At 38.0% G+C, this 23,244-nt stretch overlaps 1 protein-coding gene across 1 annotated transcript in view; it reads right to left on the bottom strand.

The window, feature by feature from the left end:
* Positions 1-346: 346 nt before the first annotated feature.
* Positions 347-23,244, bottom strand: part of AOX1 (aldehyde oxidase 1) — a 39,467-nt gene continuing 16,569 nt past the window's right edge. Inside the window, exons 17-35 of the mRNA XM_058809998.1 lie at positions 22,003-22,172; positions 20,613-20,739; positions 20,173-20,295; positions 18,962-19,058; positions 17,925-18,049; positions 16,357-16,490; positions 15,058-15,145; positions 13,488-13,574; positions 11,835-12,026; positions 11,315-11,542; positions 10,177-10,272; positions 9,357-9,485; positions 8,790-8,864; positions 7,000-7,052; positions 5,305-5,419; positions 4,637-4,702; positions 3,862-4,050; positions 3,277-3,444; positions 347-2,334 (exon numbers count right to left, since the gene is read on the bottom strand). Coding sequence (XP_058665981.1) covers positions 2,275-2,334; positions 3,277-3,444; positions 3,862-4,050; positions 4,637-4,702; positions 5,305-5,419; positions 7,000-7,052; positions 8,790-8,864; positions 9,357-9,485; positions 10,177-10,272; positions 11,315-11,542; positions 11,835-12,026; positions 13,488-13,574; positions 15,058-15,145; positions 16,357-16,490; positions 17,925-18,049; positions 18,962-19,058; positions 20,173-20,295; positions 20,613-20,739; positions 22,003-22,172 — 2,322 coding nt within the window. The 3' untranslated portion in view covers positions 347-2,274. The remainder of the gene's footprint in view (positions 2,335-3,276; positions 3,445-3,861; positions 4,051-4,636; positions 4,703-5,304; positions 5,420-6,999; positions 7,053-8,789; positions 8,865-9,356; positions 9,486-10,176; positions 10,273-11,314; positions 11,543-11,834; positions 12,027-13,487; positions 13,575-15,057; positions 15,146-16,356; positions 16,491-17,924; positions 18,050-18,961; positions 19,059-20,172; positions 20,296-20,612; positions 20,740-22,002; positions 22,173-23,244) is intronic.

The raw sequence follows: 23,244 nt of genomic DNA, 5'->3' as shown, positions 1-23,244 counted from the left end.
CAGTACTGCAGGTGGGGAGATGTCATTGCCTGCAAGGTTTGGGCAAGATTTTGACAAGGTTTGACTTGCCCAGATTGAACAAGCACCCCTGCTGGTGCATGGGTACGGAGGACAACAAGAGACAGTAGAACTCCCCCCCAGTTCTGCAGATGTGTAGGCTCCCTGCTTCAGTATATCCCAGCATTCACACGTTTTGGGCTGTTAGCAACATGTGGGGTATTACCGCGCCTGAGTGGGCGCAGCTGGTGAGAGAAAGACGGTGAATCTTGTTTCTTGAATCAGAAGGCTGAATTTATTAATATAAGATATAATACATTATAGTTATACTAGAAAGAATAAGGAGAGAGGTTTTGCAGAGCAGCTAGGCTAGCTAAGAAGAGATAGAAAAGAATCCACAACAAAGCTGTGGCCAAGGACTCAGTCCCCTGGCTTGCACTGGTGATTGGCCCTTAATTATAAACATAAAACATGAACCAATCACCAATCAAAATAGGTGCCCCTGTTGCATTCCCCAGCAGCTGATAACAATTGTTTACCTTGTCTTCGGAGGCCTCTGGCCTCCCGAAGACACAGAAATCCGAAAGAAAGGATTTCTGTGGAGAAATGTCTGCGACAGTGGGGTTGCAAGCAGTCGTTGACAAACCCATGTTTAAGGACTTAAAGAACTTAAGCCCTTATGTAAGGACTGTTGCTTATCTCGAGGGAATAGTGTTTTGAGACTGAGATAAGCACACTTGGCACAGCAGGAAGGAGCTGATTCCAGACCTAACAGAGGTAAAGGTTGGGTTAGCATTGGGAAAAAATTCCCACTGTGACAAAATATGGGAAAGGAAACAAGTGCTTATACACACACTATCTCAAATGATTGGAATGGCATGTATGCCCCAGGGGTACCCAGGACCTGGACTCTAGCAAGGCAGTAATTCCAGAAGAATGACTCTGGGACTATTGGCACAGGGTCTCATTTACACCTTAGGTGGGGCAGAGGCATCTCTGATAATTAGACTGTAACACCAAACAGTGAGACTAAGAAGATGTTTCAAATCAGAAAAACTAACTGTGGCAGCAGCATTCACATTTAATTTATTGACTTCTAACAATATATAAAAGCCAAATAATTACGAAGAAAGCAAAGAAAATTAAGTAAACCCCAAAAAAGCTTCAGCTGTCTTAGTCACCTTCAGTACCACGTCCACTGATTACAATTACTATTACCTGCCTGGTCTCAAGGCACTGTATCATTTCTTCCAGTCCTGTGCACTCCTGTGCCATGTCTCTACTGTCTTATGACATCTAAAATGGTCTAGACACCTATGTTTAAGCAACTGCATTTCACCAACTCATCACTGTTACAGAGACAAATTGAAACAATAAAGATTCTGTATCTTAATAGCCAATGCAAAAGCCGTTAAAGTGACTGACCTGATTTCTGTCACAGATATATCTCAGCTTGACAAATGAAGGGAAGACAAGAGAAATTGTGGAACACTGAGAGGCAGTGAAATAATAAGAGCCTGCAGGCTGACATGTCATCCATTCTCCCATTCAAAGAACACTGAATTCCATGTCAATTTTCCCATTCTGTTCAGAGGGTTTTGGCTTGCTCTATGAGATAAAGAAAGCTTCTGGTGGAAATTAAAACTTTGTCAACTTTTGGGATAAAATTCTATATATCTAGATTAGCCACGGCAACTTGCCTGGCATAGCAAAAGAGAATCATAACTGTTGTTTCTTGCATGTTTTTAACACAAAGATACCGGTGCCAAAAGAGTGTAACCAGCTTTTCTACAAGTCGGAGCATCACTTCTGGTCAAAAAGGTTCTGAATCCAACAAACAAGGTTCTGATTCTTTGACAAAGATCTCTGCACTCACACTTCACTGCAAGACTCAAATCTAAATTAGAAAATTAGCTGAAGCCATTACAAAATCATTTATCATATGAAGTGGTTTAGTGTAATACGTGGCAGTAAGTTATCTAGCATACCTTTACACTTTCCTCTCCTGCAGCATTTAAGCTGTGCTGATCAGCAGATCTTTTTTGTTGAAAATATATGGTTCAAATGCAGAAGATTTATTTCTGACAATTAAATGCAGTCATTTAAGCAAAATACTGTAATGAGTACGCTGGAGGAAGAATGAAGATAAGGATGTAAGATATGAAGTGCATATTTTTAGTAGCTGATTCTATTCAGGAAAAGAGAAAATATGTTTATCTATGTGTTGATTAGTGCATCTTGGGTGTGTAAATCAGTTTTCCATTCCGGTCTTACGCACTATGGCTTGTCATTCACACAGATGTGGCCCAAGGAGGAAGAAGCTTCATTGTTTGCCATCTAAGAGATAAGCAAGAAATGACAACAGTGACTTTATTTGACAGGCAACCTCCCAGCATTGTCTTTATCAGGTGCCTCCAAGTCATAACTGGGATTAGGACTAAAGAGGGGTGGAGAAGCATGGTCCCTGCTCTGGTGGACCTCACCTCCTACAAGCTCCTGCAATGAGAGTAAGCCCACAAACCTACTGATTCAGGGGCCAATGGTGCCTCACCACAGTCACAGAAATACCATGGGAGTAATCTGTGAATGAGAGCTCAAGAGTTTCCATAGCAGAGGTTAAGGCGTAGCATGGATTTATATGCTGGCAAAGACCTTGCCTCACTAAGTAAAAACTTACCCAGAAAAAGAATTGTAATAGCAGTGGGAACATGACTACAGTGAACAATTGCAGAAAACAGAGCATAAAGGATCAGCATTATACAAAGTGCATTGCCTTGTTTGTTTTTCTTCTGTCTCTTTGTGTTAGCTCTGAGTTAATTTTTCTCTCCCAAAGAGAACTGGGCATAGCAGGGAGTACTACAATGAAGTGACAGTGCCAGCATGCAGTTAGTGGGGCAAAGCACCTGGAAGGAGACTGAAGAGGCTTAGAGCCTGATCCATTGCACATTAATAAGATGAGCTATTTAATCCTCTATGGGATTTGACATGCAGAAGGAAAGGAGGAGGGTTCAGGGAAAGAGAAGGCTGTAAAAATTATGTAAATTTCAAAGAAAAAAACAAAACCAAAACCCAGAGAAATTCCAATACAATGTTTGAATGGCATTTGTTGAAATAACTTGCATAAATGAGACCTGTTAGCAGACATTTCAATTACAAGGAGCTGTATTTAAAGCATGACTGATTGAAGGCATCATTAGGCAATCCACTCTTTAGGGGTGCCAAAATCAGCAACTGTTACCCAGCCACTGTTACACAGAGCCTTACCCCACCTTCTCTTACCATCCCAGTAAAGGCATCAGCGCAGTTTGCTCGTATTTGCTCAGCAGTCAGGGGGCTGTTCAGTGCAAAGGTCTTTTTCAGTCCTCTTTCATTCCTCACACCAGTTACTGCATCCCTCAAAGCAAAAAACACAGAGCATCCCAAGAAGAATCCTGCCTCGCCTATCCCCTGAAAAAGATTTTAAAAAGCCAGTCTCATATAAATACACACATACAGACCAATTTTGTATTGCATAGTACACACAAGTAAGCTGCATCCTCTGAATGACATTATGATTTCTCTGTCAATTAATATTTTTATTCTAACTTTTCAGTTTATCACCACATTTAAAAGTATGGTTTTAAATTGATTTTGCAGCTTCTGTGTACAGTCTGTTAACAAAATCTTAAAATCACTACTTGCCAACAATTAAAGTGACACAACAATATCTGGCTTTCTGTCCTATCAGCTTCCCCGATGTCATAAATAAAACAATTTACTGGACACTTGTGAGGAGGAACTGAAAACTTATATGCGTTTTATATCAAAATAATTTCTCAGTTTGGCCTGGGATCTAAGAACTAGGCCCTGTGATGATCGGCTTACCTTGGATGCATAGATGGCATAAGGATTTTGAGAAGGTGACAGCAGGGAAATACTAAACTGTTCTGGAATATCACAAACAGCAGGGATCTTATACTGATCTGGACCCCGAGTATAGAGGACTCCTTCTGAAGAATACTTTAACTCCTCCATTGTATACAGTCCAACACCTTGAACAAAAGCACCTTCAATCTTTAAATAAGAAAAGAAATGGCATTTATGTACTCATGTTTGGTTAACCAAGAAAACTTCACCAAAACTCTTTTGTATCACTAGCTGTTACTGTGATATATGTGAGGCCTAACGCACTTCTGTTTGCCTAATGAGATTCTTCAACATTCTGGGGCAACTGCAATGGAAAAGCTTTCACATTCCTCTCTCATACCTGAGAGGACAAATGCTTGTATAATGAAGTGGTGACATCTATGGACCAGCCTGCTGTGAATAAAGATGTGTCCTTGCTATCAACTGGGGAAGGCAGATCAAACAACTTGGAGACTGTAGATCACAAATAGGATTTAAGTCCAGTACGTAGAAGACACACACACATTCTGGAAGCACTACAGGCTGAAACCATGGGTAAAATTCAAGCTTCTTTGACATCTATAGAGTTCTGACACCGATTCAATTGGAGCAAGTCTTATAGACAAAAGACATTCTAATATGTTCTATAAACTAGTAAAAAATGAGTATTTTCTGAATTAATGAGGTAATCATCATTTCACATGAGGACAACAGTGTAATAGAAATAAGGCATCAGAAAATTCTAGGCACGTACCTGTCCTATATCCACAGCTGGATTTATGCTGCATCCAATGTCCATAACAATGTCTGTTCTGAGGTTCTGTTAATAAAATTAGAATTTATATCACCCAGAGAGATGGAATGAAAGCATTAGAAAATAATGTGGGTCAGAGCTGGAATTCAGTGAAATAAGAAATGCTGAGATAGAGGCCCTCCATGTAAATAATTTCAGAATAATTTCCAATATCTCATGACAAGCAAAATGTCTCAGCTTTTACAGAAGTTTAGCCAGAGACAGCCCTGCCAGATTTTTCCCATTGCTGAAGGAAACGCTCATACAAATGTACAGAAAGAGGGCATATGATCATCAGTCTGTAGCCTTTAGCTGGCCAGATGGTCAAAAGCCTGGAAGTTGAATATTGCTATAAGGTGTTTGCTGGCAAACAGGGACAGAACAAACAAAGAACATGTTAGATGTCAGGCATAACCCAAAAGGTGAGCACACATGACATTGACACGTATGTCAGAAGCTGGTTAGTACTGCACAGCTTCCATTCTGCTCCACCTATAATTCATATTTACACCATTGATATATTTACTATCATATGAAGACAGGTGACTTATTAATCTCAAATCTAAATGATTGTTGGAGCAAACTTTATTCGCATTACTGTCAAAACTTCTCTGACATTCAGTTATTACCTTGTGATCTCCTGTTAGACAGTTAATTTCAACCTCTGAACAAGCAGCTCCAAAAATAAAATATGTGAATGGCTGTCCTTCCCCTTTCTCCCAGTCCATGTATTCATTGTAACCTCTGATGGAAGAAACAAGAAGAAAACTGACCAAAGTTTACATTATAACAAAGCAGATAAGCACATAACTTTGAAACTGCTTGTGAAATCTTAAGTACAACATCTTAAGGGAAATCTTAAGTAACAGCTCAGAACTTCAAAATTTCATGAAAGTCTACAGAGCACCACTACTTTAGGTTTGATGCCTCTGGTATTTATATAAAATTGTAGCAGACAAACAAGCTATTTCAGTTCAGGAGAGTCTATAACCAGCATAATCCTAGAAATATACAAACAAAAGCACAGTAAACAAATACAGAATAAACATTTAAGATAGTAGTTACTGGGGTAATAGCACATAAAAGAATTTAGAAAAAGGGAGGAAAACTTGTCAGAATCTATGAAAGAATAATTTACAAGAGATAAATGAAAAAGTCAAAATTACAGAAAAAGCCTACAGAACTGAGTGAGAGGGTTAAAAGAGGAATATTGAAATAAAAGTGTAATTATTTAGAAGGGAGTGGGATTCACTGAGGACACCACAGAACAGTGAAATGTGGTATCTTCCAAACACGGGAGCTTTGTGACTAAGGTGTATTTTCTGACTATGTATGACTGAAATGTCTTTGTTGAGCATATTTAAGACTGTCATAAAGCAATTACATAGTACAGAACCGTGCACTGAAAAAGGGATACGCGAACTCCATATACTCAACTCCTCATAATCCATTTACCTCAGCTGCCTTTAAGATCCTTGGAAGTAAAGAATATGGCTGGCTAAAAACTAGATCAATGCAGGATCTGAAGCTTAGGGATCTGCAGATTTTTTTGGACACAACTAAATATCAATTGCAAAGTATGACTGTTGTGCATTTGTGCATTACTGTGGTGATATCAACATTCCTAAAGAGCTGCACAAGCAGAAGACATACTTGAACAGGCTTAACAGCAGGAAGGGACATTTGATTTTAGTATTTCTTGGTGTTTTATAAAAGTATGGTTTTCCTAAGTGCCTTTTCAACTCACTCCAGACTGCCCAGAGACCTGAAAAGTTGCTATTGATAAGGAAAAACCACCAGCAGAAGAATAAAAAAGATAAGGTACAGCAGGCCAAAAGAAAAGCATTGCTTTGAATCCCACCTGAGTTACAGCAGAAAAATTTTTCATTTCTGGCTCTTTATAAATATTGTGAAAGAATTCAAATAAAAGGAAAAAGAGACTGCTCTGAGAGCAGTGGAAACAATGATATTTATAGCTTATAGTAATCCAGCTCCAGTAAATAACCGATATCCCACTCTGCACATTACTTACAGGCAGCAGTTACTTTCTTGATGCTTTCTGGTTTGCTAAATGTTAAACTATTGAGCAAAGATGGCATAAAATATTATCTTAATACTTTCTAGAGAGTCCACAGAGGACTGGACATAAATTAACACCTAAACTTTATGCTTCCAACCCTCCCCTATAGCAACTAATTATATAAAACATAAAATGAGCTATTAGAAAGACCTATAAGACAGGATATCCTCTTTACAGCACTAATTATCTTCAGAAATCAGTCCTGGTCTAATTGATGCATTTTTAAGGAACAAAAATATATTACCTAAAATAGCCAGTAGCTGAAAGGCTCACACTCTGCTTAAAAGCTTCTCCAATCTGTAAAATATAGCAGTGCTGATGGTTAACCAAGGAAGGAGTCAGGAAGGAACACAGCATAGACATATTTACTTTATTTACATATCTATATTTACCCACACATATTTACTTAAAACCCAAACTGTAAAAATTGTAAAGAAAGGAAGACAAACTGAGTTAAGCATGTTTAGCTGCACACAGTGTCTAAAGCTACAGAACTAAACTCCTTTTGCACGAACCATCTGATACAAGAAGAAATAGACCTGTCAACAGCAGTGTTCTTGCAGAATCTTCATTACTGGTAATGCCCTAGGCAGAAAGGGCCCTGCTCAGTTTTTCTGATCAAGTTCAATAGAGATGGGTCTCTCCGTCAGCCAACCAGATTTGGTTGATAAGTCACTAATTATATTGGGTCATGAGACTGTGTGCATGTGCAACCTTTTGCTTTTTCTTTGATAAACTGCCTTTATCTTAACCCACTGACTTGTTGGCTTTTTTCCATCCTGTTTTCTTCCCCTATCTCACTGAGAAGGGGAATGATAAAGCAGTTTGTTGGGCACCTGGAGTCCAGCCAAGGTCAAACCACCACACTGACATAAAAGATCTGCATGACCTATTTGCACAAAAATGACAGTTTTCAAGATAAATGCTCTTCTTTACAAAGTTCTGCCAGTTATAAAAGTGACAGTATGAGGACCTGAATCTATTTCCTTTGAGTGATTCTCATGTTAGATTTACTCAATTTACAAGTCAAGAAATTTTTGTGAGGCTTTTGGTTGGGTTGTACTGACTTCCCAAGATACAAAGTTACTTTGCCTATATTAACATTCCTTCTTTGGTCAGACATTTCTGATAATACTTTTGGTATATCTGAATGATTGAAATTAATTGTATGTCTATTAGAGGAGATTAAGTGTTTTGGACTAGTGTTTTGTTGTTATTCCAAGGCCTTTGCTGCTTTTTGGATTGCCCCACTAACAAGGAGGCTGGAGGTGCATGGGAAGCTGGGATAACTGACCAAAGGGATATTCCAGACCATATGGCAGCATGCTCAGTATGTAAAGCAGGGGGACATTTGAAGTGCTGGTGTTTGTCTTCCCAAGTAACCATGACATGTGATGGCACCCTGCTCTCCCCAGAGATGGCTGAACACCTGCCTGCCCATGGGAAAGAGTGAAATAATTACTTGCTTTGCTTTGCTTGTGTGTATGGCTTTTGCTTTATCCATTAAACTGTCTTTAATTTGACTCACAAGTTTTCTAGCTTTCACTCTCGTGACTCTTTTCCTGATGCCACTGGTGGGGAAATGAGTGAGCAGTTGTGTGGTGCTTGGTGGCTGGCTGAGGTTACACCACAACATACTGCAACCCTTTAGACATAGGCTGTGGACCAAATCTGAGCCTATGCAGACCTGGCTGCACCTAGACTCCTCTGAACAGTTTAGAAAGCCAGGGGATCTCACTGATGCTCATGACTCAACAGGAGAGACCATAACCTGATTTTACTATAATCAATTCTAACAGATTATAGATTTGTTACTTAGATATTGCACTAGCAATAAATCTAATTTTTATCTTCCACATAATCATTTGTGCCTGGCCAAGAACCTTCTCTTGAGTTTCACCTTTTTGTGACACAGCCTTTTTCTACAGTTTTTAACTTTAGGATTATTAGGCTGAGCAGATTTATAGACTACAGTACATTTATCACAGTTTCTGCCAGCACTCAAACACATTCAGTGGGATTCACAGGTTTTACCCAATCATTCCAGGCTCCTGTTGGGTTCTTCTCAATGATGGGCTGCAGGCGTTTCAGAAGAGTTTGGCAAGCATCCTGGTGAAAATTGGGAGAATATATCACAAAATAAACACAGATACATTTGGTACTATTCAAGTTATGTTCTAGTTACTATTTAATTAGTGTATGCTTTACTGTCATCTTAGTTTGAAAAGGTGTTGCAGGAAGTGTCATATTAACTACAAAGGCATGAAACTTCTAAATGGTTAAGTTACAAGGGCTGGGACCTGTATGAATCAGTAGATTTCAAACATGAACAGAGTGCAAGATTTGTATAGGACTAGTTAGCTTGTTAGATGAAACAGAGACTTTGTCAAGTATAAGCCTTTCTGGGAAAGTCCAGATCATATTCTGAAAACTCAAACACCATTCCAGAGAAACTGTCAAGTCATGTTTCTTCTTGGCCATCTCCAGCAGTACTGTTGGTAATCCCAAACTTGATATATATGGGATCACCAGGGCCTAAAGTCTGGCAAGCATACACCTCAAGGGATAGGGTATTTTTTTCAACTAAGTACTATTCTTTACCTTCACAGCCATGCCATTGACATCTGTCCCTGCAGATCCTACTGAGGCACACGCATTGGGAACAGTTGTTGTGCTCGTTTCACAGAAGTGGATCCGTGACATGGGGATGTTCAATTCCCGACTAGCAACCTGTTCCAGGAACAACATATTCTTTGTTTTAGAAAAAATCTAAACACTCCAACAATTCCCCAGTATTTGCTAGAAGTCAGTGATAGCAGGCAAGATAAAAATTTTATCAAGTTCTCTTCCAATCTCCAGCTGAGATAATTCTGTCCAATTTGGCAGTAGTAAGAAACAGAAAAGGACAATGTTCTACCTGCACTCAAACTCTGAAGTCCAACACTCATTCCTGATTTTCTTGCTTATACCCTGTAGGACTTACAGCAAATTATGCAAGCCCAGGTCACAAACTTTGATTGACCTTATAAATACCTTTACAGATCTGTCTCAGAATTATCCATTACCAAATAGGATCATAATGTTATCATCCTGACTATTGATATCCTACTATCAATCTGAATAATCTCTGCCTTTTTCACTATGGGTTTTATGGGATCAGCCCCCAAAAATCTTATTTCTAAGAAGCCTCTTCACATGCTATTAGAAGAACAAAAAACAGTCTGTTTTTTCCTTCCTTCTGCCTCTGCAAATTAATGAAGGTACCTTTGCTTTCTAACTCTATCAACGTAAAGTAGTACTGGCTATGCTGATAAAGAAACTGTCCCACTGGTACACTAACTAACCAAAAAGAAAACCTTCACACTGTTTATCTGCATGATAGATAAAGCACATGGCAGTACCTATTTAGATAATTCGTTACCTGGATCATTTTTGTATGAATACCCTGCCCCATTTCAATTCCACCATGTGTCAGAAGCACAGACCCATCAGTATAAATATGAACCAGTGCAGCAGCCTGAAAAACAAAAACAAAATCAAGATCAGACTAATGAGGAAATGTGTTGTAATGTAGTAATGAATTGAATTTAAAAAAATACTAAGCGTTTAAGTGTATTTCAGTTTATCTGATTAGTGCTTTTGAATAGAAGGCAAAATTTGAAAGTCTACTTGCTGCTCTTCCTCTATAATGAACTTCGAAAGAAAATGATAAAAAGCCTTGTTTTGTGGTCATTTTTGTTATTAGATCCTGAAATAAACCTACACCTGGCAACAGTATTTCAGTGGTTCCAAAAGAAGCTGGAGAAAACCCCTAACTAGTGGCTCTAAGTGCAATTTGCTGCAAGTTCCATTTTCTCTCTCCTTGACACGTGAGAGCCCTAGAGGTTATTAAATGGCATAGGCCGAATTTCCAAATGAGATATTATTCCTGGACTCAACTAGAAGTAGCACTGTAGACTACAAAGACCTTGTGATTTTAATGGTGAACAGAGACAGCCAGTTTGATATTAAATAAGTCAGTCAATTAATTAATTTTTATTGATAGAATGTTGTCTGTTTCAGAAGCACTGGACACCTACATAAAAAAAATACAAGGACCAAAAATATTATTGTCCTTTTTTGCTTTCTTAACCTTAGCCTCTGATGGCATCAAAGGACTTAAGTCTTTAAGAGCAGCATGCCATAGTACCTCCACAGGCAGAAAAAGGAGGCTCAGAACTATTTCTGGAGTGGAAAAATTATTCAATGAACATTTTTCTATCAGACTTCAACAACTTTTTCTAAGTGCATTCAACTCACCTATTCCAACACTGCACCTCAACAGATGGGACTAGCCTTTCAGTAGGCAGGGTCCAAGCTGCCTGGGTCCTGAAATCCAAACAGCTTTGATCTCAGCTTCAAAAGAGCTACAGGCTACTACAGCCTCTTCAGGGAACAATCATCAGGTGGATTATAATTTTCCAAGAAAAGGTAACATATTCGTTTTGTATCCTAAGATAAAGCGACTGCAATCTTCTATGGATAAAATGCTTAGCTGATTTACTCTTCATGAAACTCACCTGAGAAAGGTAAGGTGTGCCTAGTCCAAATGGAAATTTCATTGGTACAATGGCAATCCCTCTTTTCTTCCAGTAATTTTGTTTGTTAAATTCACTGATAGCTGTTCTCCTACTGTAGTACGCAGATTTCTCCATACATTCGTTCCAACACCGTATTAAATTCTGTGGATCAAGTGTTTGTTTGAAGTGTGTCTGCTCACTCTTCTTATACATATTTATTTCCCTAATCTGAAAAAAATGAAATTACAGCTATCTCACAATCCTGTTAAAGACAAACTGACCGTCTGGGAGGACTAACAGACAACAACAAGATCACTGTATTTTTTTTAACAATTACCAGTTTGTAAGACCATGCTATACATTCTACAACCAAACATTGATTTTAAAAAAAATTTATTTCAGCACAAATTATGTTTGACTTAGAAAAGAGCTGTGCAAACAATTAAACTAATCTAAAGGTTTTTAAATTTCCAATTCCACAGACTTCATTTCAGGAGAGAAGACGCCTTCATTTAGTCACCTTTTCTGGTGATAAGCCAGTTTTATCTGCAACATCTGTTATCCAAGTTTCTGTCACCAGTCCTGACTGAGGAAAGCCAAAGCCTCGGAATGCTATATTTGATGGCAAGTTTGTTTTGCAGGCATAAGCCCAGCACCTCAAGTTGGGAATCTTGTATGCATTGTCCATTTTTAATAAGGATACTTCTGCTACCTGAGATAGGAGAAAAACAGATGTCGTTTAATGTCAGAACAGTGCTTCTTTCAAACTTACATTTAAATCTTCCTCATCTCTCATATAAAAGAGCTTAACTTGAGACAATTAGCTTTAAAATTAAGTTTCTGGCAATCATTGGTATTAAGAGTATTCATGCATGCATACAGACTTCATTAATACATCTTTCATGCAATATATTAATTTTTTGGGTTTCTTTTGATACAGAACACAGCTGATGTTACTTGTACTTGAATGTTATCCACAGTTAAGGATGTAGCAGATATGTCATTTTATGATTGATTTTGCTCCTTCTTCAATACCAAAAGTCACACAAACTAAAAATAGCTTAGATTTAAAGCTACTTTTGCTTTAAAAGGAACTGATGAAAGCATTCTGAACTATTCTGAACTATCATATCCTATGGAAATCCACACTTTAGTTCCACCAGAAACCATAGGTACTGCAGTCTACAGTGTCTTCTGGTCCTTACGTTTTTCATTTAGAGGTTTTACATGCCAAACTCAAAACCACATAAGGAGGAAAATGCTATACTAGAGACCTGAAACTAGGCTCTAGGAGTCAGTATTAAAAAAAAAAAGGTTTGATGCCTGATGAAGAAGTCACTGTCTTCTCTTCAGTGTTAGGTAGATTTCTCAGAATAACAAATTCAAGCCTTGGTTATTCCTGCTAGGTCCAGTAGCTTCACGGTATCATTGTAGGACTTCACCTTAAGACAGTTCTGACATGATCTGCATTAATGTACATACTTCTAATAATGGATATTCTTCTAACCTAAGCTATTTTTCAGAAGCAGGTTAGGCAGCAATACCACAGGCAGTTTCACAGACAGATTTCAGGATGCAGAAAATCCTCATAGGAGGGGCAATGACAAGAAGATGAGGGGTAGTACATGAAACATTTCAGTTACAGCTAAATTAGCCTGAACAGACACAAATACCTAGTGATAATATCAAAGCAAGAAACATTTTATAGTTTGCAGACCTGTAAGTGAGGAACTGAGGTATACAGCACAATAAATGCTGACCCAGTATAGAAATGTATAGGGATAGCAACAGGATAACTATCACTATGAATTTTCTGAAGGCCAAGAAAGATTTTCCCAGCCCTGAAGACATAAAGCTTTAGGCAGGAACAAATGAAAGTAACTACACATTTTAAAAGGAATACAATGTTAGTTGAGATGTTCATAACAGAAAAGTAAGCCTGAGAAAACATTCATGAAGTGAATGTGTAGGGCAATATAAGAAAGCAGTGAGATGCTCCACTAAATTTAACAAGGAAGGGTTAACCTGCTCAGTGTAAAATCTTCCAAAAACCCACAATCCCTATATTAAAAGTCTATAAGATTAATAATACATGGGCAAAGGAATTTGGTTTCATAATTTTCCAGCTAATGACTCCTCCATGTTGTAAGGTTCGTCAGTATAAAATCCTTACCAGGACAGATTCATCAGGGGTACATCCTCCATTAATATAATATATAGCATCCACAGCTGTGATCCTACCATCAGTCATGAAGCCAACCTAGAAGGATCAACAGTTATTTAGAATTCAGCATTCACTTGTTTCCAAAGTGCTTGTGTATTTTGAAAATTAACATAACCCACACATTTAGGGTCATACCACACTATTAATCTCTGGGCAGCATTCTGAAACTACAGAAGGACAAGAGAGAAAGAAAGTACATTTCTAAGATATAGGCTTTCCCTCCTGGCATCTGTGATCTGTATAGGTACAGCACAGAATATACAACATAAGCCTGTTAGGAAAGGAAGGATCTCTCTATTGCCTGAGATGGCTGACAAGAGTGTCACCAAGGAGTGTTTACTGTAGATAAAATCAAATCTCACTTGAATGGTAAGAATAGTGTCTGGCAGAAGGAATATGACATTTATGTTTATTAATGAAGAAACGTTATCTTTATCTCACATCCCTCTTTTCACCTGTTGCTACTAACAGTTCCTGAATTCTCCACACGAGCTACAGCTCATTTTCAATTTTAGGGAAGCATCTTATAAAACCTCTCTTACTTTACCTATATAGAATGTCATGCAACTTGCTTAGTATTAGCAGCTAAATTTGCAGCAGCCTTAGGCTGCAAGCTGTGAACTTTCCCCTATGTATATTGAACTGTTACCCAGTCAAATAAAAGAAGGTCTCAGAGTCAGCTCAAGCTGAAAGATAAGGAAGCTACAATCTCTAGCAAAGGCTACACACTTAGATATAAGAAAAGAAATGGCCCAGTTACAGACTGTGAAAGAAATCCAGGAAGAATGCGAAGACTCCAGACCCTTAATATTCCTACTGGTCTGTACGGTCAGTGAGGGATGGGGAGCTTAGACTGTAAGGGTATAATTGCCCAGGTATAATCCCATTGTTCAGAGTCCCTCTTAAAAGGCATCCAGCTTGAACTGGAGAGCTATTAACCAAAGGTATTTTTAAAGAGAAATCATTCAGCTTATTGATTCAGCAGAAACCTGAATTTAAACCCCATTATGGTGGCTGGCACACATAATTTATATGACAAGTAGAGAGGGAAAAGAAGGCAGAAATTATCCTAATGAATAATTATAACTGATGACAGTGCAAGGGCAGGGAAGAGATTAATTTCCTCCACAAGGTGAGTTTTCTGCATGACACTGTTTCTGTGAAAAATTAGCTGCTTCTTTGTGTGAATCTAACCATATGGAGAGTTTAAAATAAAGTTCTGCAGAACAAGTCTGCAATAGGTTATCTTCCTGTTCCTAGAAAGAAGACAGAGCTATAAAAGGATTAAGAACATGAAAGAACTAGAAAAAACAATAATACAAAACCCTGAAGAGAAGAGGTAGAAGCAGACAAAGGGGCTGTGCAGCAACTATCTCTTGGATTCCTGGCTAGTAGTTTTGTTTTAAAATTGAATTGGTTATACCAATTTTCATCAACAGAACACATTACCCAGTAACACTGAAATATTATTTGCAGAATACAGGTGGGTATTTTTTCACTGAATTCTTGTGGCACTCACTTTATATTTAGCCATAAAAGGATGTCGGCCACCCATGATTACCATATCATCCTCTCGGCTCAGAATAAGACGGACTGCTCTGCTGGTTCTAAATCCAAAAAAGAAAAGTCAAATTGCAATTAAAATAAAGGATGTTATTAATAAGATGGCTATGGCTACTCATCATGTATCCAGGTCCAGCCATGCATATAAACATGATTTAGGTTAAACTTAACTTTAATAAGCCTGAACATATGCCTAACACGATGTCCAGATTTCATATTTCTCACATTTACAATCATGTCAGAATTTTTATCTCTTGAAAGCCAACAAGATACCTCAGTGCAAACTACTCCTGAAGAATCTATTTCAGTGTTAAGTGTTTGTCATTTCTTAGCTATTTAGAATCACACTGAAATAGACTGTCTTGGAATGAAACCAAAGTATCAATAACAATAAAAACAGGAAAAATAGTCTAGAAATGCATATATCATTTAAAATAATTACTTTAGAAAAATGTACATAAAGTTTAAAATAAGGTCCTGAGAATAAAAAAGATACTTTAAACCATAAAAGAAATATTTTTAGCATGGCCTGTTAATAAAAAACACAGATAATGTGGCCAAAAATAATCAAGAGCAAATTTTATACCAGTGACAGTAGAAGTAACATAAACCTATTGAGCTAACACCTCAGATGACAAGATCATTTTGGCTGAAAGGATGTAGCCCAATGTGAATTCAGCAGCAAATCAGTTATGCTTATAAAGGAGTTTTGTATGCCCTGACAGCTAACCCTGCCAAATTTGGAAGATGGGGGATGGAGCTTTACATGTTAATGTTCTTAAACTATTTCAAGAGGTATTAGAAAAAGCAAAGTACCTCAGAGATTTATGCTAATTTTGACTGAAAGACGTTGAGAACTGAGCTAAAACTACTTTTTCTTAAAAGCAGTTCCACTCATGACTCTTCCTTCTGCATTCTGCTGTGTCAACAAAGTTCACAATTGGAGGGTTAGTGTCATATTTTATTGTATGCAGGAAGTCCAAGTAGGTAGGGACTGGTCCTTTTGAGTATTTTTAGCTCATACTAATATCATCATCTTGCAGCCCATAAATTTAGTTGAGGCTAGAGCTGCTTAACATCAGTAATCTAAGAAAACAAAACAAAGAAACGTACTGAACAGTCTTGCAAAGTGTGAAGTCAGGATTGTATGACATTTTGACTAGCAGCTTTGGAAAAGAGAAATCATTTTAGCCAAAATGGAAACTTTGTTTCCTTAACTTGTTTCATATCTCAAAACACACATGCTGCCACTTACTTGTTTGCTGCCACTGCAGCAACTGATGCCAGTAAGCCAGTTCTCAGGATTTTCCCACCAAAAGCTCCACCAACTCGTTTAACATGGCACATGATCCTGTTGGCTGGAACACCTAAACTCGCAGCTACCATCTCCTGTAAAACAAGTTTTAATATTTTATGCCAATCCAAACGAAGTCCAAAAGCTAGATTCTGAAATAGAAACCTTTTCTAGAAAAGGGTTCCACAGATATTTCTATTCTTCTATCAGATGAATATAACTTTTCCTTTACCCTAGGTTAAAAAGCAAAGAAAGAATAACAAACTCTCAACAGTGCTCACATTTCAAATCTTTACCATGCAGACTGTGAAAAGACCATTGGCCAATGTGAACAATAATAACCTTGAATTACATTGTATAAATAGTAGGAAGCTTTGGGTATAATAAAAATGGATTAGTAAACAGTTTATATTATTTTTATTACCAAGGTAATACCTCATTCTTATTTAAAATAAAACTATTTGTTTCTTAATTATCTAAGGTCTTGCTAGTGTCAGGAATGTTTTTGGTTGAAATAATTTTCTCAAACACAGAGTTCTTCATTCTAGTTGGCTATTGGCAATATAATAATAATGGAAATTATAAAAGGAGCAGAACTGGGCGTTGAACACAAAATGCCAGTGTTGAGTCTGAAATACCAGCAGTTTCATGCACTATGGCCATTGCTCTGCAGACCACAAGCTATGGCAGCTTTGTTTTGTCATTTATCATCATGACAGTGTCTAGAGGGCTAGAACACCTCTACTATGAAGACTGAGAGACTTGAGGTTGTTCAGCCAGGAGAAGACACCTCCAGGGAGACTTTACTGTGGCCTTTCAAATTATAAAGGGGATTTCACAAGAAACAGAGGAGGACTTTTTAGCAAAGCTTGTATTGACAAGACAAAGGGCTATGCTTTTAAACTAAAAGAGGGCTGGTTTAGACTGGACAAGAGAAATAAATCTTTTACAATGAGGGTAGTAAGGCATAGGAACAGGTTGCTCAGAGAACTTGTGGACACCCCATCACTGGGAGTGTTCAAGGGTGTGTTGGATGAGACTTTGAGAAATTTGATGCAGAGAAAGACAGCCCTGTCCATGGCAGGAGCGATGAATTAAATAGTCATTAAAGGTTCCTTGAAACCCAAACCAATCTGTGATTAGGAGACTGCTGCATGGAGTAGCAGTCTCACCTACAGCTGTTAGACTTGATCAGATCCTCAGTCGGTTCTGACTCTGTAGAGAACTAATTGCTCCTCACTCCAGTAGAAAACTGAGATGGAGGAGCCTAAGCACTCCACAGGGAGTTTTTCATGCCTACTATAGTGGAGGTATGAAGTACTTTGTTCAAAAGGAAAGGAGAGACTTATCCTGGCAGTGGAGTGCTCAGTGTTTATCAGAATACAGCAGCACGACAAAGCAGCTATTATTGGACATCTAGATGGCAACTTCATGTTTCTATGGCTTCTGTTCCTACAGATTTGTAACAAAACTTTAAAAGCTCTATTGCCACAAGTCCACACACTTTCTCTGAGAATGCTCTGCATTACCTGAATAACTGCTGGATGCTGTGTTGACACATACAAATCCATTTCTTTATCCTCTCCTTTTGGAACAACAAGCATACTCTGAGTCTCCATGTAAAAGTGTTTCTGTCCCCCAATGCAAATCTCCCCTGATTCAATGAGAAAAATACAAGTATTACTGAGGGAAAAGGACAGAAGAAATCAACCAGAGAAGAACTAACAGCCCACCATCATGTAAATGATGGTAATCAGTTCCAAATCCTCTGATACTTCTTGTGTGAAAGAGCAACATCTAAAATAAAAACACAAATTAAAATCCTTGTAATATTAAATTGGTCTTGTTCCAGCAGCATCACCAGAACTGGATTAAAGCAGAACACTATTGCCCACAAGTGGTGACAACAATCAATAAAGCCTAGATAAGTTAAACAAAGCATGCACATACTGGACCAGGTCAAGAAGAGGGCCACCAAGATCACCAGGGGGCTGAACCACAGGAAGTATGAGAAGAGGTTGAGAGAACTGGATTTATTAATTCATAAGAAGAAAAGGTTTAAGAAGACATCTGTCTACAACTACCTAATGGAAGGGTATAGACAAGAGCAAGCCAGACTGTTCTCAGAGAAGCCCAATGGAAAGAGAAGAGGCAATGAACACAAAAAATTCCAGCTAGAGATAAGAAAAATCAAAATCAGCATGAAAGCAGTGAAACACTGGAACAGGTTTCTATGCAACATGCTATAGATGTTGCATAATCTCCATATTTGGAGATATTAAAGACATGACTGGACATAGCCTGTAACAACCTGCTCTAACCAGACCTACTTTAAGTAGGAGGTTGGACTAAGACTCCCTCCCAACCTAATTCTGTAACTTTTTCCAAGAACAGGTGATGCATAAAACTTGAATGTAGCAGCAGAACAACAATACACTAGATTTAGCCATTTTCTCAGGCCTAATGACTATATGGAAAAAAGGTAGAACTGAGACTTGAAGAGCAGACAGCCAAACCCAAATACTGACAGCCAAAATTTTCTCATCAAATGTATTCTACAGTTTACCTTCAATTATATTATCAACAGTTTCAAATGCTTCATCAACATTTCCTTGTTCTAATTTTCTTTTTGGCTCAAAGAATGACTTGTGTTTTATAGCTTCCTGTAATGGAGAAAAAGAGAAATGGGGGGGTTTAAGTATTTCTAAGATTCCCAGCAGCCCTTTAGTCTCAGGACCAACACCACTGTCTTCAGAGACTGGAACTACCAGCTACCTAAATCAATGAACAGCTGTATTCCATCACTTTACTGTCATTGTTGAGTTTGTTTTTCAATACCAGCAATTCTTTCCTGATGCATCCTGTGTAACTGATGACAGCAGTTTCTGAAGGAAATGCATTCAGTTTATTTAACCTTCCCTTCCCAGTCATACACCCAGGAAGTGACCAAGACACCACAAAGTATGCAACAGCATCATCCAAAGTGTGATGCCAGTAAGAGGGGAAGAAATCACAAGGACTAAGTAGAGGTGGAATCTATTTATAAATTAGCATTTGCTTTATTTCTAATGAGATTTCACTGGATTTTCAATTCTAATGAAATGTTAACAAAATTTGTCAGCCTTTATCTATTTTTCTATCAAAAAGATTGTTCCATTAGACCACACACACATTAAAACAAGCTGTAAAGTTGTTTAATGCTGAACTAATGCTGATTCCCTGTGTGTTCTTTGTTCCTTACTTTTATTCTCTTTGATCCAGGGTAAGTCCATATGTGACTCTCACATTACACTTCTAAAATATTCATCCCTAACACCTTTCTTTCATTTTCCCCCAACAACTCCTACATCTCCAGCCTAGCTTTCAAGCTAGACAACAGATAAAAATGCTAGAGATAATCAGGAGCTAACTGTTAGCCACTATACACATGCTGACTTACCAACTGGTAGCTACCAGAAAATTAGAAACCAGCATGCTCATTGCCTTTTCCTCACTGGGAACATTAGGACAGTCCTTTTGTTTTTTTGCATTCTAATGTTTATTACCGTAAAACTTGTCAAACCTTCATACTTTCAAAACTGTTGCCTATCACAAGTGGTCAAAATTAGACAAAAGGTTAAACATTTATTTATAGGGAGATACTCATACTGCTTAATTGGATGTTCAAATTCATCTTGTTTCCTTAAAAATCATATTTTAAAAGCAACTAAAGAGTGCAAACTGCTTCCATTCATTAAATAGGTAAAACAATAAAAAAGCAGAAGAAATTATTAGTACCTCAATTGTTAAAATTACTGGTTCCAGCATTTCATACTCTATCTTCACTTTTGCAGCTGCTTGTTTGGCATGAACATCTGAATCTGCGACCACGGCACAGACAATCTGACCCACGCAAATCACCTGCAGAATACACATCAGTACTGGAACAGTGGATTCAAGCAATTCCCACACAATCAGTAACACAATTCATGTGTTACTGATATTCTTATTTTACATTACCATCACTTATGTTTCCTGTTTAGAAGTTTTCTTTGAGTTAAGAACTTTTGTATTTTTACATCATCCATGAAGCTAACAAATTATAAAAATACCACTATAACTACAGAATCAAGGAAAATACACTGTTCAGAAATGGATAATAGGACAATAAAAGGCCGGGGAAAAAAAAAAACCAGCTAAAATTATGAAAATCAGTTGCAAAAAGATTGTATTTATACCTCATTTTTTGCAAATATAATCTCTGGATCATCAGAAAAATGAAACTCATTTGCAGCTGGCACATCATGAGCTGTTATGACATCAAACACACCTGCTCCTTTTAGGGCCTCTGAGGTATCTATAGATCTGATTGGGATATGGGAAGAGAGAAGTGTAATTCATTAATTATGCAAACTGATCGCAGAAGAAGGGAACACAATACAGAGGTATATTTCTTCTACTACCAAGATTTGCTCACAGGCTCACATACACATTTTCTTTCTGTCTCTGGCATGTGGAGAAGCACAGATAAAAGACAATTTAAGATTCTACTAATCTGCTTCATTTATAAAAGATAATTTAGATATAACAGGGAAATCATTGGCCCATTAGGTTGCCTGAATTGCATTGGTTTAATAAAAAATCACGACACAATTACAATATTACAACAGCAACTTTCTAAGACCCGACAGCCTACACACATATTGCAAGATACAATTACTCATCTGCAGATGGAGGATTCATGTAGAGAGATATAAAAGTTACAAAACCAGTATAAATGGGGAAGGAATGGAAATGTCTAGGTGTATAAGGACCAGAAGGAACAGCAGAAGGTCTACAAGAACAGCATGTTTTGACAGCATCTACTTCAGCAGGTCATCAGATCCCTGCACATGTACAGGCATCTTCTCTGGACACCCACATCAGGAGACAAAGGAGACCGACTAGATTCTATTGACTTGCAGAGATGGGGGTGATGTCGCCTCTGTGATGAGACCAAAAAGAGGGCTGCCAAACCCAGCAATGACCTAAGAATAAGCCAGGAAATATGACAAGGACTCAGTAGCTAGAAGCCCCAGTCCTATCTGTCATGACAGATCACTTGGTTGTGTCTTGGTGCCTGAATGTTGAACAAACTGCTAGGATAGGTGTGTCTTGGCAGCATAAAAGCATACATTGAAACAGTTTTCTTACAAAATAAAATCCTCTGCTCCACCCTTTTCTCCTATAAACCTCATATGAGTTTTGCCACCTTGTGGCTGCAATGTTGCCACACTATTTCCTACATTTTCTTCTTTCATCCTATAGTTAAGGTTTAAAAGCAGTATTGGTAAAAGTGAATCTTGAAGTCCATTTGCACTGCACAGCTGAGCACTTTGTGGAGGTAGCTAGGCTAGCTCTGTGCTGGTTTATGGACCAGAAACAGTTCACCCTTACTGGTACAGTAAAATGGGGTGAGACACTTAAATCCTAACAAACCTTTCTACTAGTGCAACAATACTGCTTCCAGCATGGATTTGCGTGCAGGTATCAGGCATGCTGTTCTGTACACACATAACTCATCAGTTCCTAAAAATCTCAGCAGCAATTCATGACAACACTTTCTTCAAGTCCACTTTGAACACTTACACAATCTTAGCATGAGCTCTGGAACTAGTGACAGGAGCCAGGAAAAGTTCCCCATCCACAGAAGGAAGGTCATCAATGTAGACTGCTTCACCAGTGGCGTGCTTTATCCCAGACTGGTGCATAACGGGCCGTCCTACAGGGTCCTGGGGAGACTGGCTTGGATCTACATCCTGAACAGTCAGAAACATACACCCAGCACCCCCAGGTAAGGAAAAAAACCAGTCCTGTTACTCTTACAGTGATCAGAAAATCAGGTGAATGAACAACTGCTCATACAATCATCTTCTGGTTCAATATTGAAAGAGATGGGGCTGCAGGAGGTGACTGCTACTCCTGGGGATTTCATTCTCCTCTTTTCTTCTCTTATGGAACCTTCAGAGAGTCCCACACAGGGTTGTTTATTTGGGTTTTTTTCCTTAATTATTTACATCAAAGTGACAAAACCAGCATTTTTTCAAAAGACATTTTCCTCCCTTACTGAATAGTGTAATGAAGCTTTGATAATTTTCTGAATTATTCTCAAAAAATTCTGCTCTGAATGTTACCAGTGTCAGGTGGTTTACTATGAGCTATATGCAATGGTTTCTAAGATTTGTCTTCCTCACTGAAAGAGTGCAACTGATCACATAAATCAGTGAGATAATACTGCCTAAATATTTTCTTCCCAATTATTTCCTTGCACTTGTTTATGAATTTAGTGTCTTATTAATCTTACTTTGCTATTTTTTAAATTAATACAGCATTTCCAGTTAAATCTGCCACGTGAACTAATGTTGCAAACTTCCAGAACACCTTTCCAATTTTTGTGTTAGTATTCATGCTAACTTTTTGCCTTTTCTACATTTAGAATTAGTTAATTGCTTATGACTTAAAATGTTTTTACTTCTAAAGCTTCTAGCACACAAGTGTTCAGGCTACACACTTCTGCTTCCTGCACTTTCTGGCACACTGTCTGCTATTGGCACAAAGTCAAGAATGACCACTCTTTGCTTGACTGCCTGAAGTTCCTCAAATGGATGTCTCAGCCAAACCACTTCAACATTTCCACCACAGAATGACAACGTATTTGCATTTCAGGATAAGCATTCTTTTTGTTCATCTTAATAATGTCCAAATGAAAGAGTGCAGACAAAAAATATGGCCTTACAAAATCTAAATAGAAATTTAAAGTGGAAAATCTCAGATTTTCTGGGTTTCTAAATTTCTATTGCTCAGTGCCAATTGATCTGAGTATCAAATTGT

The sequence above is a fragment of the Ammospiza caudacuta genome, chromosome 8 (assembly GCF_027887145.1).
Source record: "Ammospiza caudacuta isolate bAmmCau1 chromosome 8, bAmmCau1.pri, whole genome shotgun sequence".
Lineage (NCBI taxonomy): Eukaryota > Metazoa > Chordata > Aves > Passeriformes > Passerellidae > Ammospiza > Ammospiza caudacuta.
The sequence above is the reverse complement of the archived record's forward strand: the minus strand, read 5'-3'. Positions and strand labels throughout refer to the sequence as shown.